We start from the raw sequence: 20,071 nt of genomic DNA, 5'->3' as shown, positions 1-20,071 counted from the left end.
TCAATTAATCAACTTGGCTCGACTTGTGGCTGGATGGGCGCTTTTTCTTGTTTTTTCACGAGTCGATGTTACTGGCGGTGCCATTTTGTCGTTTTGCTGCTGTCGGTGCGCTACGCTGTTGTATTGAAGACTGCTCGCATTAGTGCGGCTCATTGCTTCTCTGTTGTGCGCTGGTATCACCGCACTCGCCCCCGATGGCAACACCGGCGAAACGGCCGAAGAGCTACGAGGCCAAGGACTTGGCTACCAAAGTGGAAATTTTGTGGGCCCTTAAGAACGGGCTCTCCCGACAAGAGGCAATGAAAAAAGTATGACGTTAAAAGGAGTACTTTAAGCACGTGTAAAAAATGAACAGATTCTTCAGGCATTCGAAAGCGAGAAGTTCCAAGCGTCAAAAAAGCGTCTGCGAACAGCAGCTCATCCGGAGTTGGAAGAAGCCTTGCTTTGGTGGGTGGTCAACTCTCGTGAGGCAAACCTCCCATTGAGTGGACCCCTCATCATGGCCCAGGCCGAGAGGTTTGCACTGATGATGCATATCGATGGATTCAAAGTGTCAGAAGGGTGGTATGCGTGCTTTAGAGACAGACATGGTCTCGTTTTCAAGACTGTGTGCGGCGAAAGAGGTGCTGTCAACGAAGATGTTGCCAACAACTGGAAGAACGCTCAGCTGCTGGAACATATCGCAGTATATGATCCAAATGACATTTTTAATGCTGATGAAACAGCACTTTTCTTTAAGGCATTGCCTGACAAGACTGTGATAATAAAAGGAGATCCCTGCATCGGAGGAAAAAGGAGTAAAGAACGAGTCACTGTTCTTTTAGCCGCAAACATGACAGGGACAGAGCGCTTGCCACTTGTCGTCATTGGAAAGGCACAAAAGCCACGGTGCTTTAAGAACGTGCCTGCTCTTCAGGTGGAGTACCGGGCTAATAAAAAGGCCTGGATGACATCGGAAATTTTTCACGGCTGGATACAAAAGTTAGACCGACAGTTTTCCGCGAAGAACCGCAAGGTGTTAATTGTCCTTGACAACTGTAGTGCACATAACAGTGCCACCGGACTGAACAACATTGAAGTTGTTTTTTTGCCGCCCAACACTACATCGGCCCTCCAACCGATGGACCAAGGTACAATTCAGTATGTGAAGACTAAATACCGCAGGCGCGTGCTGCAACGCATGCTACTGTGCAATGAAGTCGGTAAGCAGTACGACGTGGATCTTCTGAGTGCGGTCAACATTCTTGCCTACGTTTGGAAGAACACGCCTGCGCACGTCATCGCTAACTGTTTTCGACACAGTGGCTTCGTTTTGCCTGAGCCCTGCAATGACACAGTGGCAGAAGTGTCGCCAGACGACCAGATGACTGCCCGGATTTCGGAGGTGTGCTGCCGGATGCGGTGACACTCGCTGATTACATCAGCATTGATGACTGCGTTGCTACAGCCAGCTCTCTAACTGAGGAAGAAATTGTCCGGGACGTACTGCACGGCGAAGATTCGGAGGAGGAAGAGGGGCTACGAGAGGAGCAGCCTCGGCCCCCTCGAACTGTGAAGGAAGCAGCAGAGGCCCACGTTGTGTTAGAGGAATTTTTTTGGGGCACTGCAGATGGCATGCGTGCTGCTGAGCACCTGGAAGGACGAAGGAAAATAGTATCTGCGCGGGTTTCTGCAGGAAAGCGGACAAGCATCCGTGATTACTTTAAGTAATGAAGGTATGTTGAGATAAAATTGTGCATGTTTTTTTTTTTGTTTTTTTTTTTTTTTGTGCTCACGATAATTTGGACATTCGGTTAATTCGGACATATCTTACGGTCCCTAGAAATCCGAATTGACGAGCTTTTACTGTACGAGGCGTTCCTTTTTTTATTTTTTAGACTGTTTGCGGGTTATTTGAAATCCTCGGAGAGGTATGTCGGTGCGGTCTCTGCAGGAGGGATGTACAGCAAGGCAGACATGTACACGATAGAGATAGTAATTAAGCTGTTAATTTAAATAACTAACTTTTCGGTTTTAGGGAGCAAAATCATATAAATATAATTAAAATTGACCATCAACAGAAGAGCAGAGTTTAGTTTCTGAAATTTCATTATCAGGAATGCAATTCAAAATATTTGACATTAAAAATATGCATTTTTTACCTCGTAAAGCTGGCTTTCCGCAATGCACATTTTTAGAATGCGATTGTTTTGTCTGTGTTATGCAGTAGAAGCAGGGAGCATTATTTCTGTGACAGTACCACATCCAGCAGTGCAGTTTTAAAAACCCTTTCTTTTTTTCTTTTTGCATGGCTTAAGTCGTGTTTTATTTCCTCTTTGTTTTTAGGAACGAGAATGATGTGAAAGATACTCTGGAGAGGACTGTTGTGGAGATGGCAAGGTTAAAGTAAGTTGTGCTATTTTACATTGATGCTGCTTTACATTGTGATGAGATGCTTCCTGGGTGGAAGTGCCGCTCACTCCAATTGCTGTATTCTGCTCCAAACTGCTTTCCCTGCTCCAAAACTGCTCCAATCTGACTGTTTCGATCTGCCATCAAATATAACGCATCTTGCACTGGGGCTTAATACAAATCAAATTTTCGTAAGGAAAGGAAGCATGGAGCATAACAAATATTTGTTCGCAAGTAAATTGGTATGAGCCACAGGTGATTGGAGGGAATTTGCTACGAAAACAAGCAGGTACTTCACCATCGAACCTCTTTTTCAATGACATGCTTGTCAGGCCTGCGGCAGGAAAAATCATACTTGAAGCGTTACGGGTTTGTATGCCAGAGGTATCAATCACACTAGAATGCTTCTCAAGAGTGTTGGAAAGCCATACAGTACCTATCGTGAATATGTTAAAAAAGAGCCCCAACATTGCTCAAGCAAAGATTGATAAACTATTGACAAGGAGGCAGTGAAGCAAAAAAGATACATGAAAAGGCTGCCCTTCGGTGCCATCTATCTTTCCTGAAGACATACTGGCCAGCACTCAGAAATGTATCAGCATAGGCATGGAATCAAAATGGATATGCGTGCCCATTAATCAACTCCAAATTAGTGGCGCTTCTTAAGAACATCGAAGTAGTAGAGTCGACAATTGAATTTCAAGTCGAAATAGGCAAACGCTTTACGTCAGACTAGACGTTCAGTTATGAAGTGCACCAACAAGTGTTTCGTTTGCTGCTAGTCTGTTGTAAAGGGACACTAAAGACACCCAAAGATGCTATGAATATCTAATAAACTACATTTGGTGACACTGTCTCCGCATATCCGGCAGCAAAAAATCGAATAATTGCTGAGATATTGCGACAAGAAGTCGAGGTTTTTTTCTTGTTCTCTCCGGCTGAATTCAAACTGTTCCCTCCGACTATGTAGCCGGAGTAGAGTGACGCACACTATGACGTAAGCGGATACTCCGTGATTGCTAGCGAGCCTGCGCGGCCTGCGGCGTCGACCGGTGAGCATTTTTCAGGGGCCAACATTGCAACAGCGCACTCGCAATGATGGCCACAGCTGAAATAAATAAAAAATAAATAAATAAAAGAGAGTAATTTACCGATCGATGGAGCCCATAAAGGAAGAAAATAAAACATAGAGCGCTTGTAATGCACAATACGTTACATGTTTCTCAAGCTTTTGCTCTCCTTCTTGCACTGTGTATTAACAAACCGAGCCTTCGATCGTCGCAACGCTTCCCGAAATGTTACATACAAATAAGATTTAGTTACCAACAAAATAGTGTCCTCGCTGGTGCACTTGCCAGTTTTGAAGCTTCGTCGCACTTTTTTCCTTCAAAGTTTGTGCTACAGCTCCGTGTTCAGCGAAAATTACGTCCACGGTAGCAGAGCACGGCCGAAGAGCCGGCGCCACTAAATTTGCCAGCGCTGTGAAATTCCACATGTTAAAATGGTTCCAGTGCACAATATAGTGCGCATAGGCATCCAGAACATTAGTTGCAACTCGTGAGAGCAGGCAGCAGGCTCCGATGGTAAAGAAGTTGTAATTTTTAGACAGGCAGCACAGACATATTCGACGACATAAATGAAGGGTCGATGATTGCACTGAAGAAACTCTTTATTGGGCTGACTTGTGCCCGCAAAAGAAATAAGCAACTCGGCGGCGGCGAAAGCAACAAACGTGCTCGTCGGTCGTCGGACAAGGAATGCTCGTCACACTCGTCAGCGCTCAATTTAAAGGCTGCACAGAACAATCTAGATAACGTCGCAAACAGCTACCAGCACGGGCTGGAACAGTGTGGAAAGACACCCGAGTGGCCAGAACCTTCGAGACAGATCTCTGTGCATCTTGCGCTACAACCAAACTGATAAAGGTGTGACTCGTGACATCGAGCATTAACAAACAAAGATTACGGAACTGATACGCGGTTCAGAGTCAGAGTGATAAGCCTGTATGCCGGCGGCTGTTAAAAAACAATACTGTTTTGAAGGTTCCGCGGCATTACTCCCCCCTTAAAAAAACATCGCCTCAATGTTCCAAAACAAAGAAACTTAAACATAAACACTGCAAAGTTTAAACACCACAGATTCTTTAACGCGCGTAATATGGCTTCAGTCGTACAACATGTACAATTTCTGGGCGTGCGCGTCACCGTTGTGATGCTGACGTTCCGTCGGGAATGACTTCATAGTCCAGTGGTCCGATGCGGTGAAGGATTTTGTATGGCCCAAAGTATCGACGCAACAACTTTTCACTTAAGGGGAGATGCTACTCAAAAAGAATTTTTTCTTAATATTGGTGCTAGGTGAATGAAAATTGCACCACTTATAGAGATTGATCTCCTCTTTCTAAATATGCTTTTAGTTTTAAAATAGCTTAATGTTTTCATATTCTAAATGCCATGCATAAGTGAAAAACAATGCATGTTTGTGCAGCTGCTGTACACAGCAGCAAGCATGGTAGGGCAGAGCCAACTAGTTCTTCTTGTCCCCAACACTCCACTGAGTGCAAATAAGCAACATAGCAACTTTCCCTTGGCATGCAATGTTTTGAGACAATTTTATATCTGGTGCCTTGTTTTTAGTGGCTAGCACCAGATAATTTTTTAAATTTGCATGCCCAAAAATATTGCTGATTGCATTTAAACCTTGATACTTGCATTCTACACATCCTAAAGATTATGCATGCCAAATTTGGTGTTGATTGAACTAAAATAACGACATAAAATATTGTGCACAAAACCCATATTCGGCCCAAAATTAGAATTCGAGAAAAATGCGATTTAAAAATACAAAAGCTGTTTATTGCTGTTGTAGCAGCACTATCTGCATGAAAATTGCACACAATGCAGGCCAGGGTATCATGATACAGTGCACAGTTTTAGAATTCACCAGCACCATATGTTGCTCCCACAGTGACATTGTGAGCAGCATTCTCAAGGCGTGCTTTCTTGGCTAGTTAGTGATGCTGAGACCTTGCTTCTGTCAGTCACTGCTTTGTAACCACAAGGTGCACATTTTTTGTTATGGCATTAAACTCCTTATGGTGCACTTGTTTCGGCAAACCAAGAACCACACAAAATCGGGAAAGTTGATTGTATCCAGCACCAATAGCGAGCGCCGCAACCCCTGCATTGACGTTCACGGCAAAAATCTCCCTCGGGCTGGCTGAAGGGCGTCGTCCACCGGAGCTGCACACCGCGCATGACTGCGACACAACGGACGTGGCACATGCTACACTGCTGCAACGCAGCTCTAGAAACGACGAGAGTCCTTTTCACTTCTTGGCCAACTCGCGAACGGAAAGTTAGCACTGTCCGCGCTCCCGACATGCTGCTCGCTCGCCAGTGCGTTCGCGGCACCGATCTCGCCGATAAAGGCATTTGCCGTACTAGGTCTCCTCAACACTCGAAGTACTCGAAGATCCTTATCTTCTTATCCAATGCACTGACGAAATCGTCTAAGCTGTCACTGAAACTTAAGTGCCCAGACGGCTTCGAGCTGTCAAAAGTGTCGCCTCCGCCGAGGTTAGGCCTAGCTTCCGCGGACGTCTCCACTGCACGCCAATTCACTTTGCCGGTGACTTCCCTTGAACGCGTGGTTTGATCGGTACTTTCGACACCGAAAATCACGTTTCTTCTCGGATTCTATCGCAGCGACGAGCACGAAGATGCATGAAATTTTGAAAACACGCAGAGAGAAAACTAGCGGGCAAGCGTAACAGCGAGCTACGCGTCGCATGAAGAGCAGACGAGCTATGGCCGCTTCCCACACTGACAACCAATGGCGTGGTCGAAATCGCACCACGTGATTTAAATGGCCAGTGAAAATGCTAGGTTTGGGCGGCGAAACTTTTTTTTTTTTATTACTTGCTGGGGGTTTGTGAAGCGGCAAAGCCAGCTTTAGGGAGAAAAAGCATAGGCCTGCCGCCTTGCAAAATTTCAGTGGCGTGCGACGCCGCGATTTGACGCATCACGCGCTTGAACATGGGTCGTATCTGCCCCTTCTTTAGCCACCTTGCGTGCTTTAACAGACTTTTTAAATGATTTCGCGACTGTTTTCGGCTCTGATTTTTTTATATATTAAAGAAGAAGGATCAGTGTTGCTGAAACAGTCAAAATCACAAAAGTGACTTTTTTACTGAAAATCGCCGTTTTTCGACCCGTGTCTCCCCTTAATCCGCGACGGCGAATTGGTGTCCAAACCCACACTTGGTCTCCTGGATTGCACTCTGCGTGGCGTCGTCGTAAATTGTATCGTCGGCTGTTGGTGCGCTGTTGGTCTTTAATACGCAGCCGTGCGAGTCGTCGGGTGTCCTCTGCACGCTGCAGGTAGGCGGCGACGTCAAGGTTGTCTTCGCTGGTTACGTGCGGCATCATTGCGTCGAGCGTCGTCGTGGGCTCTCTGCCGTACACAAGCTTAAACGGGGTCGCTCTGGTCGTCTCCTGGACTGCCGTGTTATATGCGAAGATCACGTCTGGCAAGATGGCGTCCCAGGTCTTGTGTTCAGTGTCGACGTACATAGCTATCATGTCCGCGATCGTTTTGTTCAGGCGCTCCGTAAGGCCATTGGTCTAGGGATGGTACGCAGTTGTTTGTCGATGGCTTGTGTGACTGTATTACAGAATGGCTTGCGTCAACTCTGCCGTAAACGCCGTTCCCCTGTCCGTGATGAGCACTTCTGGGGCGCCGTGTCGCAAGAGAATTTGTTCGACAAAACATTTGGCGACTTCGGCCGCGGTACCATTTGGTAATACTCTTGCTTCGGCGTAACGGGTAGGGTAGTCAGTGGCCACGATGATCCACTTGTTACCCATAGACGAAAATGGAAAGGGGCCGAGGAGATCCATCCCAATTTGTTGAAAGGGCAGGATTGGGGGCGGAATCGGGTTTAGTAGTCCTGCTGGTCTGATCGGCGGCGTCTTGCGTTGTTGGCATTCACGACACGTCTTCACGTAGTGGGCAACTTCAGCAGGCAGTCGCGGCCAGTAATACCTCTCCTGGATTCGACGCAACGTGCGCGCAAATCCGAGGTGGCCTGCTGTGGGCTCATCGTGCAACGCCTGCAGAATTTCTTGCCGAAGGGTTTTAGGCACTACGAGAAGCTGCGCGGTCTTGTTGGGTGCGAAGTTCTTCTTCACGAGGAGGCCATTGCTTAACGTGAAGGATGGTAAATGTCGCCTGAACACACCAGGAGGGGAAGCGGTCTTTCCTTCCAAGTAATCGGCTAGCGCTTCCAGCTCAGGGTCTGATCGCTGTTGTTCTGCGAAACTGCTGGCGCTTACCGGTCCCAAAAAGGCATCATCGTCATCGTCCTTCGGGGGAGCATCGACGGGAGCGCGTGATAAGCAGTCTTTGTCGGAATGCTTCCGGCCCGACTTATAGACTACAGTGATGTCAAATTCTTGAAGTCGTAGGCTCCATCTGGCAAGGCAGCCGGAAGGATCTTTCAAATTAGCCAGCCAGCAGAGCGCGTGATGGTTGCTTACCACCTTGAATGGTCGGCCGTATACGCGATGCGCAAAACGCCGACAACGCCGCCTGTCGCCAAAGCCGCAAAGCGTAGGCGGGCTCGGTCGGGCGCTGTTCATATCAGCATCTATGCGCGCGCGTCGTGGTTTCGTCTTTGGTCGCAGTTTAACAGATATAACGCCGTTGTCAACATTTAGCAATGTCCGGGAAGAATTGCTGCGTAGTTAGTTTTTCGAACTCGCATAAAACCTTGCCAGGAACACGTTTGTATAAGTTTCCAGCGATGCTTCACGAGAACGACGGCGGCCGTGAATCGCGGCTGTTCAACGCAGAAAGTAAGCAATTTCATCAAATGATATTTGTTCAGGCTAATGTCATTTTTTCGACGCGCTGCTACACGACCAAAGTTAATGCCATTTCCAAATTATGGTAACTGCGATTGAAATGCAAATGTTGGTGCGCCTTCAATATGTTGCGAAGATGGCCGCGCTGTAAACAAAGGCAGCCTTTAAATTGACATTCATGTCTTGCATCCCTTGTAAACAACCTGTTGATTAGGACGATCAGTTACGAAGTTAGCGGCAGTGTCGGCGGCGTTTGTTTAGTAAAGGACACGAAAGGTGCGTACGTCTGCGCTCGACTGCGAAGAGCGTACGAGTCTCAACAACATAAACTTTGCGCACTAGAGTAAGTGTCAAGAGCAACACATAAAATAGGCAGTATCTAGTGTACTGTCCGACGGTGCTTTTATAGAAACTTCGAGTATCCCCCTACGGCGCAGCATACTACAGCCCTGTTGACTCCCGTACGTTTTCGCCAGATCGTTCGCTCGGCGTATTAAGACCCGTCGAAAAATGCCCGAGCTTAGCCTCAAGAGAGCATACGGCAAATTTGTAACACTTGCCACATCGGATACCGCGAGCTTACCGTAACGACGCTACCCGCAAAAGCGGCCGACGACGGCGCTCTGGCCGTGTGCTAAGCCCTAGTCGTCACTATGCCTAAACGTCTAAACGGTTTCGCATCAAAGCCGTAGCTGGAAGCGCTTTGGAAATAGTAAATTTCATATTCATAAAACTGCCTTATAGTATCAGTTCAATTGTCTCGCAAATTGTCTTACAGTAAAAGGAAGGCGCAACTTCGGCGACGCCTTAGCAGCGGAACTAGAGAACAAAATCGGATGAGCTGCGTCACACCGGCGGCAACTGCTAATGTGAGCAGAAATTTGTTTGTATTGCGTTTATCACTTCTTCCAAAATCTCGTTACATAGCAGCGATCCTCAGTAAAGAAACTTTTTTTTTAGATTCCTTCGTCAAACTAAGCGCGTATTATTTAAGATCAACAGACATGCTTTTTTTTTGAAGGTGGCGAAAGAAATCCGCCGTGCCGGCGGCTCGGCGCCGACGGACCGCGGCAGACGAAGCGACCTGTTCCGCCCGCGCTGATTGCGTTGGCTACGGTTGGCTGACAGCGATGAGTGCCAGTTTTTTTTTTTTACTATGCTATTTGGCATTTTTTACATAGATAACTGGGTGCAAAATTATAGGAGCACAGTATAGTATTTAATGCAGATGGCACTTTTGTAGTTTATTTTGGGTGCATCTTCTCACCAATTCTCTGCTGTCGAGATAACACATTTCCTCGTTGATCGCATTTGGTAGAGTACCTCAAACTCATTCGATACCTAATTTCGTTTTCATCGAATGTCATATTTTCTCTTGTAGCAGCAAACAAATATCGTTTTGAACGAATGTCATTTGATGGAATTGGCATTAAATTTGCCGTATGGCGGGGCTGAGTGATAACTATGTTTTCCGTGTTTTCCGCTTGTCATAGCACCTTCTGTGAACACTTTTTGTTTAAACTTAGTCGCCTCCACTATCTGGGAAGAAACAATGTGCATTAGATTTGTGAAACGCTTAGCCAGACGATATTAAGCGTGCATTGGCATCGCAGAGCACACGGTGGCATTTAGCGTTTCGCCTCCACCTAAACGCGGGGGATGCGGTCGACTTCAGTCCCGATAACTCGATCCTCCTCAGTAGCCTGAGCCACTGCGGCGGGTTATTGAGCAGACATTTGCCAATATGCGTTTTGAAATTTGCCATGCAATTACTTTGAACATCAGAGCCAGTGCTTCTGTTCTCTGGCAAGATTACGAAAACATAATATGTCGCTGCACTTTCTGTTCAGACTAGGGCTCTAGAGCTGATTAAAAGCCCGCTGTAGTTCTGTAGTCTGGCGCGATGTTGATACAAATGAAATGAAGATGATACTACAATAATAACATAGGATATAAAATTTAAATCTAATATTCTCTTGGCTAACCCATGATGCAGCTTTTCAGATATCGCCTTTGCTGATATCTTACTCTTCCATGAAATTATCTACCCGCTCTGCCTTTTTGACGGCGGAATACGTGAAATTCATGCTGTACAGTCAGTGGTAAAGCGCAAGCATGAAAAATCTGAACTCGTGCTACAGTAGCCAAATATGCGCTATTTCCTAATGCTCAAAATGCTGGTTTACAAGCTGGCTGGATTTTCCTGCGGTCGCACCAGTACGAAACCGCTCGCAGTTGCGACAACACTGCCTAGTTTACTGTAGCAATATATTGCATGTAAACGAAGCAAGCGTGTACCATTAAGCAAAGAAAGAACATTGGTTCATAGGTCAAGGAATGAAATAACTAGCATGGCGTTGTAATGATAGCGGGGCACTCAAAATGAACTCCACTTCGTACGCAACCTTGTTGACGCACATCTACAGCGAACACTTCATGCATATGGAGGCAATGTAGTCCCAGACGGCCGTGATAACCAACACATGTCCACTATTATACAGTACGATACCCTTGCGCACACTGTCAACGCGGAAATGCCCGCGAGACGCGCAGAAACGGCAGATCGCACGCGCGCACCGCGGCCGCGCTTGTCGCATGAGGCTCGCCTCGGGTTCCGACGGCCGCCGCTACGCGGCTTTCAGTGGCGCCCCTAGAGGCGCTGCGCATGGCGTATAGGTATGGACGAAACTTAGAAGTGGCCCAGATGATTGCAAGGCACTCCTTCTAGGTCATCGAGTACAGTCGAGTCCACTTATAACGGCCCCACTTAAGACGAACTTTCACTTATAACGAACGAGACCGGAGCGACCGCCAAAATATACATTACTTCAATGGCACAAGATCGCACGTATAACAAACGTCCATGAGCGCTGCCGATCGGTTACAGCGAACGGACGGCGTAAACCCGGCGCCCCGATACGAGATAACGATGGGCTCCCATCCCTTTCGGTCTGTTTTCGCAATCCTCCTCGCAAGCGAGCTACCCTTTGCTCGCCGACGCGCGCTGCCTACGAGTGTCGGCGCGTGGTGTGGCCTCCAAGGCCACGCTGCCGCCCCTCCTCGCAACTCCGCTCCCCTCTCCTCTCGCCATTCCCTCGTCTTCGCCTGTCTCCACGGCGCCGGCCGCCGGCATAGTCTTCGAAGTTTCGTCGTTTCGTTTCCTGGCTGTTCCATTGAGCGGCCGTGCCAGGGGCGCGGGGCGCCAGGAGGCAGGCCTCTCCATACGCTAGCGGTTGTACTGTTTGCACGGGCGGACTGAACGCGCAGCGGCGGCGCTGCATTCAGTACGGCGGTGACGGTTCGTGGCCTCCGAGATTTGCGGAGGTAATCTCGGAGGCCATGGGCGGTTGAAAGCAACTACAGTAGGAGCCAACAGGTGGCAGCACTGACGCTCAGGGATGCCTCTCCTCAGGGATGCCTCTCATTGGTCTCCCCGCTGCATACCATGCCCCGCTGTGTGTCCGTTCCGTTCCGTTCCATTCCTTAGGCACTTCCTCGCTTGCCTCGCGTGATTGTCCCACGTGCGCACGTGCTCAGTCAGTTGCGGCGCTTTGTTGTCATTTTCGTGTGTGTAGTGTGAGCGCTTCGTCTCTCGGGCCTGAGTCGTATAATTCGGGATGGCGGACGGGAATTGCCTGCCTCCAGCGGTCACGAAATGAAAAACGCTGGACATGGCAACGAAGCGAGCAATTGTGACGGAACTGTCTCAAGGTGCTAAAAATTGCGAGCTGGTGAAGTACAACGTGTCGAAATCAACCATCTCGACAATTCTGAAGAATAAGGAAAAGATCGCCAGCTCCGACGCCAACACAGCGGACAGAAAGCGCCTGAGGAAGGCCACCCATGCGGACATAGAGGATGCGCTGCTGAAGTGGTTCTTCGACGCACGGGCTCGCAACATTCCGATAAGTGGACCAATTATGCTGGGCAAAGCCAAAGACTTCGCATTCCTACTAGATTTTCCCGACTTCTGCCCAGGCAATGGCTGGCTACATCGGTTCAAAGTGCGGCATGTGATTGTTTTTAAATCGATTGTCGGTGACCAGGACGTTGCCAATTGGCTTGCAACAAACCGAGCCATTATTGCAAGCTACGCGGAGCAGGATGTGTATAACGCAGATGAAACTGCATTATTTTATCAGATGCTTCCAGACAAGACTCACTCCATGAAAGGGGAGTCATGCGCTGGCGGTAAACACAGTAAAGTGCGCGTTACAGTTCTTCTGTGCACTAATATGAATGGCAGCGACCGGCGCATGCCGTTTGTAGTCGGAAAATCCAAGAAGCCACGTTGCTTTCGGAACCATGTACCCGTGCGCTACAGGCACAATACTAAGTCCTGGATGACACTGGATTTATTCGCAGAGTGGCTGGGCGAGTTTGACCGCGACATGCAGAGGCAAAGCAGGCGCGTGCTGCTGTTGCTCGACAATTGCTCAGCGCACCACGTGCAAACGTCTCTGACGGCAGTGACTGTACTTTTCCTGCCGCCCAATACCACTTCTAAAGTGCAGCCTCTTGATTTGGGCATAATACGCTCCTTTAAGGGGGGACATGGGTCTTGAGCAAAATTTTCTTAATATTTGTCCTGTCAGTATGAAATTTGCAGGGTTTATGTAAATTCTTGTGCTGGTTTCAAATATGTTGTTAGTTTTCTTCTACATAAATTTGCTGAGTAGTTACAGCAACTTTGCTGTTCCAGACTTGCGGGAAGCTTGTAAAAATATCTACTGAAGGGAAATTGCTAAAATGCACATGGATCTGTTCTTGAATGTCTAAGGAACGCAATAAAACAAGTTTTGTGCTCCTGCCTTACTACAAGCCAAAGTTATGGAAGTTTTAAGTTTCAGCTTCACAAGTGCAACCACCCCCTTTCTACATCTTCGTATGTTTAAAAATTTTTCATGCAGTTGAGACCTTGTATAATAGCTTTATTGTGTTCCTTTAACACTCACGAGCCAGTAAAAATAAAAATCATTACAATCTAAGGAGTAGGAGAGCCACAATGCCACCCGCAAAATAGAAGGGTAGGCAAAATTTTCATTTTGAGAAAAATGGAAAAAACGAATTGCAATGTCAAACACTAATTTAATCAAACAAAAACTGTAGAAATGCAGGCCACTGTGGCCTAGAAGGCTCCTGGACAGTAATCTGCATTGGGTTTGCCCTTCTGCTTTCGTTTTGCTGCAGTCTGAAAAGCTGCAGAGGAAGCACGCTTCCTCACTGCTCTCAGACATTCACTGGTGCAATGCACACGTTTACAATTTAAAATGGCTATAAACCTCCAGGAATGTAGTCTCTTTGCTTTCCAACGCCCAAGTGTCGCCTCTTTCATTTTGATTTGCAGTTGCAGCACATTCAGTTGTCACTTTTTCGTTTTTTTTTTTTTTTTTTTTTTTTTTTTTTTTTTTTTTTTTTTTTTTTTTTTACGTACGTCGTTTTGCTAAGTCCTCGCATCAAGACCGTGGTGAGGAACGTTTATTGCGGAAAAGAAATGTAATTTGGAGCTGTTTGCTGCTTCCCGGTGCTCTGCATTGCACTGGAAGCAAGTGAATTCCCTAAGGACTATGAACGAGGTCTGATCGGCGCAAACGCGCGGCGAGCTCTACGAAGACGACGTGTCCCGCAGTTTACGCATTGGAGAATAAGTTTGACGGCGATTCCTTACCCCCTTCACTTTTTTAAATGCCAATATCGCCGCCGTATGTTTTACGCTTCGCCAATCTCGGCAAACTGTTTAGATCTGACGATCGTGAACTCCGCATCGCCAAGCGGACTGTCCGCCGCGCTGCCGTCATCGTTACGAACACAATCCGTCTACCGCTTCGTTGCTAGAGTTGGCGCGAGTTCAAGCTTTTCCTGTTTTGAGCTTATCTTTCTGCTCATCTCCGGCCAGCGTTATCACTGTCGCGGCGGGTGCGACCGCTGGCAGTAGCAGTCCCCCGTGCTGGGGAACACGCTAGGCCTACTTCAGGCTCGTACACACGATCGTTCGGCGCACGATTTCCGTCGGCCTGAGCGCGCACAGCCGGGGCAGGGCATCACTTGAGATGATTATTCAACTATTTTTTTTACTTTTTTCACAAATTCTTGCCATGAACGCACCTCGCGGTTCGGAACCAAGCGCGGCCGGCGTCACGTCTCCGCCGTCTCCCCGCGGCTCGGGCGCGCCTAGCAGACGCCGTCAGCCAGCTCCACCAATGCGGGGACGCCTTATCGTCACGTGCACCCCGAAAGCCAATGGGATTGCAAATGCCACGTTTTCTTTTTTTGCTATTTTTTATGCGACCAATGGGCGAATGTAAACAGCAGAGGCGTCAATTTGAAGACGAAAGGCGGCTCTTTCGAATGAGACCAAGATGGCTACGGTGCCGCGCACAAAATGGGAGCTACGCCTCGCGAAAAATGGTTGTTTCGGGGGTCGTTTTCGGCCCAAATTTGGGCGACATCGATTATATAAATTGGCATTGTGACTAAAATACCGACCCTAGAGATGAAAAACATAGCAGATAGGTAGATAAAGAGCTACTGATTTCGCAAATCACATTTTCTAAAAAGTGATTTTTTCGCGATTTTTTGGTCCGCAAGACCCGTGTCCCCCCTTAAGGCATTTTATAGGCGCCGCATTGTGCAGCGCTTGCTCATCGCCGTTGACCGTCCGGCCGCTAACTTGCCGCTCCGAGTTTCATTGTATTCAGCCCTTGAGATGGTGAAGGCGGCCTGGGCGGAGGTGACGACTGCTTGCGTGCGAAACTGTTTCCGCAAGGCCGGCTTCGTCGACGCAGTACCGGACGTCGGGCCTGATGCCTCCGATGATGATGATTCTGGCGGCGATTTGTGGCAGCGCGTCGTCGACTCCGACATGGGCGGCCCTGGCATTGGTTGGCAGGATTTTATTTCTGCGGATGAAGACGCGGATATTGCGGAACCGTGCACGGACGAAGGCATCGTTTCTGAAGTGCGGGCCGAGAGCGACGCGGAAGAATCAGATGAAGATGAAACGTCTGAGCCAGCGCCCAGTAAGCACATCTGTAGCAATGGGCTATATAGAGGGCCTCAGACAACTTGCCTTTGCCAAGGGACTCGGCGAAGAGCACGCTAGTGCTTTAAATAAACTGGAGACCGCCCTCATCGCATCTGCACTGCAGAAACAGACGAGCATCACAGACTTTTTTGCTAAGAAATAAATCTCGTGTTTTGACCGCCAACTTTTTTTTTCTCTGTTTTTTAGTTTGTGGTCCAGTTACTACGAACTTCGGGATATAACGAACGGACGCCGCGTGACGCTCAGGTTCGTTATAAGCGGTCTCGACTGTAATTGACTTCGGCTTTTGTGAGGGACCTGCTAGCTAGCGTAGGAGATTACTTTCTCCTGTCCAGCACTCTTCTGGACGAGAACGGCTCCTGGGCCCACACTGCTCGCGTCGGTGTGAATTTCGGTCTCGGCGTTTTCATCAAAGTGGCCAAGTACAGGAGGGCATTGCAGGCGGCGCTTAAGTTCGTCAAAGGCTTCTCCTTGCGGCGCTTCCCATTTAAAAGGTACGTCAGCCTTTGTAAGCTGCGTCAACGGTTCGGCGACCCGCGAAAAGTTTCTGACAAATCGTCGATAATAAGCACACAGCCCAAGGAATCGGCGCACAGCTTTCTTGTCGGCAGGCGGTGGGAATTGTGCGATTGCAGCTGTTTTCTCCGGGTCTGGGCGAATACCGTCCTTGCTAACGATGTGACCTAGGAACCGGAGTTCTTCGTAGGCGAAGTGACACTTCTCTGCTTTTAGCGTTAGTCCCGATGACTTGATGGATTCCAGCACTGTCTGTAGTCGTTTTAGGTGGTCTTCAAAGTTTGACGAGAAGACAACGTCGTCCAAATATACCAAACAAATTTGCCACTTCAAGCCTCGTTGAAACGTGGCTGGTGCGGAGCAGAGGCCAAATGGCATCACCTTGAACTCGTAAAGGCCATCCGGTGTGATGAATGCGGTTTTCTCGCGATCTCTTTTGTCGACCTCAATTTGCCAATATCCGCTCGTCAGATCCGTCGATGAGAAGTACCTTGCATTGCAGAGCTGGTCGAGAGTGTCGTCGATGCGGGGAAGCGGGTAGACATCCTTCTTCGTTATGCTATTCAAGCGGCGGTAATCAACGCAGAAACGAAGTGTGCTGTCTTCTTGACCAAAACAACTGGTGCCGCCCAGGGGCTGTTCGATGGCTGGATTACGTCATCATGCAGCATTTCCTCAACTTGATCGCGAATGGCCTGCCGTTCTCGCGGCGATACACGATAAGGGCTTTGGCGCAGAAGTCGGTCGTGTTCGTCCGTTATAATGCGGTGCTTGGCCAGTTGTGTTTGTCGTACCTTAGATGATGACGAGAAGCACTCCCTGTAGTTTCGAAGAAGCCTGTGAATCTGGTTTTTCCTGCTGTGGGTCAATACTGGGTTGATGTCAAATGTGGGCTAACGGAATTGGTCTGGTGCGTCTTCCAGTGGTTGGTCGTGGAGGGCGAATACGTCTTTGAGGTCCGCTAATTCGTCGAGAAAAGCGATGGTCATGCCCTTGTTGAGATGCCGGTATTCTTCAGTGAAATTTGTTACCAGTACCTGAGCTTGTCCTCTCTGGAATTTCGCGATGCCGATACCTCGTTCCAAGAGCGATTGGATATTTCCTTCGACGATGCCTTCAGCGGTTTCGATGTCTGTGCTACCTACGCTGACTGCGACGCTTGATCGGGGCGGCACGGTCAATTCTCCCGTCGAGGACGTTTAGGGCGACGTGTTGCGTCGAAGTCGTCGTAGCAGGTATAGCTTTGTCTGCAGAGAGCTTGATGAGCTTGGATCGGAGGTCGATGATAGCTTTATTTTCATTTAGGAAGTCCATGCCTAAAATCATGTCGCGGGAACACGGCTGCAAGACCACAAAGCTGGTGGGGTAAGTACGCCCATTTACGGTTATTCTTGCAGTACATCGTCCCGATGGAGTAATCAGGTTGCCACCTGCGGTGCGAATCAGCCACTCCGTCAGCTCCGGTGTCTACAAGGGCAGTGACTTTGCGACCGTCGATATCAACTTCAAGGTCACTTGTTCGCGTCCTCGCATTGCACGTGGGCCTTAGTGTCCGATCTCGGCTCCGTCGTTTCTTCAGGTCATGGCCGGGGCATACCGCTGTTACTTCGCTGGGCGGCAGTGTCTGCTTGCACTCTGGTCTTGTTGTCGTCGATGTCGTCGTGTGGAGTGGCGATAAAATGGTTGCGTCGTCGTTAGTGGTCGTCGGCGGTGGAGGATCTTCGTCTTTTCACCGTTGAGCAACCTCACCTCCGAAGGTTGCTGCCTTTAGTTTCCCCTACGGGGGCTAGGAGACCGTCCTTGCACGTAACTGCGGCCCGGCGACGCAAATCGGGCATTGAACGGTGAAGGGGAGCGTGACAGACGCCTTGGCGACGAGTGCTCTCCGCTGCGCAGGAAGTCGTTGATTTCCTGTGTTCGCTCACCAGGACGGGGTCGTGGGGCGTCGACAGCGAAACCACGGAGGCCGATCCGCCTGTACGGGCAGTGACGGAGGATGTGTCCTGCCTCACCACAATGGAAGCAGAGCGGTCGGTTGTTTGCTGTTCTCCAGGCGTCGCACTTTCTGGGGCTTGGGGGTCGTTGGTGGGCTCGGCAAGCGGGGACCAAGGGGCGGCTTTCGGAAGCAGGATGGTAGCGACGAGGGCTTGGGAGGTCGCGTCGGGGTGCAGGACAACATAATGCAGCTGCATAGTCCATCTCTGCTGATTCATGTTCTGGAGCCGTCGGAGTCGTCGCTTTAGGAACGCCCAGCGCCTGCTGAACTTCTTCACGGACGACGTCCGCAAGCGTCGCCACCTGGGGTTGTTGCGATGATGGTAGTATTCGGCGGAGCTCCTCTCGCACGATCTCATGGATGAGGTCCCGAAGGTTCTCTCCACTTGCAGATGCGTTAGGGTAGTGGGTGGAGCAGTCCGACTGAAGTGGTCGCTCGTAGTGGCGCATCCGGGTGGCCAACGTCTTCTCGATAGTAGACGCCTCTGTTTCAAATTCCGCCACGGTTTTTGGCAGATTTCGGACAAGACTTGCAAAAAACGATTCTTTGACGCCTCGCATTAAAAATTTGACTCTCTCACCTTCGGTCTTGTTAGGGTCGGCGCGGCGAAAGAGGCTTCATCTCCTCAACGTATGCCAGGACAGGCTCGTCAGTAAGTTGAAGTCTTGACTGAAGGAGGGCCTGGGCTCTTTCCTTTCGGACGATGCTTGAAAAGGCAGTTTCGCAGCGTCGTTCCAGCCGTTGAATTCTGCCACACGGTCGAAAAGGTCCACCCAGTCTCCAGCATCTTCATCCGGTTGTCCGTGGAAGCAGGGGGGCTCACGGGGTTGGACGAAAACCGGTGCTGTAGTAGGCTGGGCCATTGTCAGCGTCGATGCCTTCCGAGATCGAATGGGGTCAGGCAGCAGACAGTGTTCGGGTTGTAGGCCTTGAAGTCGGCGGCTGGCTCGGTGACCTGTAGGCTGGTCTTCCAGGGCGACATAACACGGCTTAGGTCTTAGCTTGAAGGATCAAAGGCAGCACCTCCACCAGATGTCACATAGGGGTGACAAGGTCGAAGACACAAATGAAGGGTCGGTGATTGCACTGAAGAAACTCTTTATTGGGCTGACTTGCGCCCGCAAAAGAAATACGCAACTCGGTGGCGGCGATAGCAACAAACGTGCTCGTCTGTCGTCGGACAAGGAATGCTCGTCACACTCGTCAACGCTCAATTTAAAGGCTGCACAGAACAATCTAGATAACGTCGCAAACAGCTACCAGCACGGGCTGGAACATTGTGGAAAGACACCCGAGTGGCCGGAACCTTCGAGACAGATCTCTGTGCATCTTGCGCTACAACAAAACTGATAAAGGTGTGACTCGTGACATCGAGCATTAACAAACAAAGATTACGGAACTGATACGCGGTCCAGAATCAGAGTGATAAGCCTGTATGCCGGCGGCTATTAAACAACAACAAATACTGTTTTGAAGGTTTCGCGGCAATATTCTATTGTAAATTCGGCCACGACAAAAGTACAGAAATATTTCTTGGGCTCCTGCGGCGCGGCGTAGCCGAGCGGTTAGCGCCGGACGTTACGGAGCAAGCAGTGGCGAGTTTGAATCCTACCGCCTGGTGTTTTTTTTTTCTACAAATCAATTTTTTTTTACCTTTTGTAATGTACTTGTGGTGCTTCGTTATTTTTAGTTTTTACTTTTTACCAGAGGCCTTTTCTTTCGCCGGGCAACCAGCGCAATATATCGACGCTCTCCTTGGTATGAGCGGCAAGTATGCCCCTTTTGTTTACGATGCCTGCAAATAGCACGTTGAAGGTGTTGTTGCCGTAGTATGTTGGTCAGATGTGCCATGATTTAGTGAACAATTGAATGATAATGCATTTTTCCTTCGGTACTTAGCATATGTATGCTTTTTGTGGCGTACGTAGCTGCAGTCGAGCGGTCCGGTCAGGGTTAACAGGAGCTCGCAGTTGAAGCGGCGACGGCGGCGATATGTTGGCGCAGAAGTGTGAACGAAGAAGCGTGTCGGCGGCAGCGGATTTTGCTCGCTCGCGCCTCCGAATGCTCAAATGGGAACGAGCCAGGCGCATCTGCTGCTCCAAGCTCGTAATTCAGGCGCTGCAGGTCCAAAAAAACTATCTGAGTGCGCAATAAATGCCAGAGCCGAAACATAACCGAAACTGAAGTGGGTGCCTGTGGCACCTCCAAGTATATTTTTGTATTTGCCTTACAACGTTTACGTTGTCTTTTCGCTGT

General features: G+C 49.1%; 1 protein-coding gene across 7 annotated transcripts in view; it reads left to right on the top strand.

The window, feature by feature from the left end:
* Positions 1–20,071, top strand: part of LOC146186570 (uncharacterized) — a 181,568-nt gene that overhangs the window by 109,918 nt on the left and 51,579 nt on the right. For all 7 annotated transcript variants that reach the window (XM_084607282.1, XM_084607279.1, XM_084607277.1 and 4 more), the window contains one exon: positions 2,326–2,385. In XM_084607282.1, the coding sequence (XP_084463408.1) occupies positions 2,326–2,385 (60 nt within the window). The remainder of the gene's footprint in view (positions 1–2,325; positions 2,386–20,071) is intronic.

The sequence above is a fragment of the Amblyomma maculatum genome, chromosome 6, assembly GCF_055883805.1.
Source record: "Amblyomma maculatum isolate TAMU_Amacu chromosome 6, ASM5588380v1, whole genome shotgun sequence".
Taxonomy (NCBI): domain Eukaryota; kingdom Metazoa; phylum Arthropoda; class Arachnida; order Ixodida; family Ixodidae; genus Amblyomma; species Amblyomma maculatum.
Note: the sequence above shows the minus strand (reverse complement) of the source record. Positions and strands in the feature narration are given on the sequence as shown.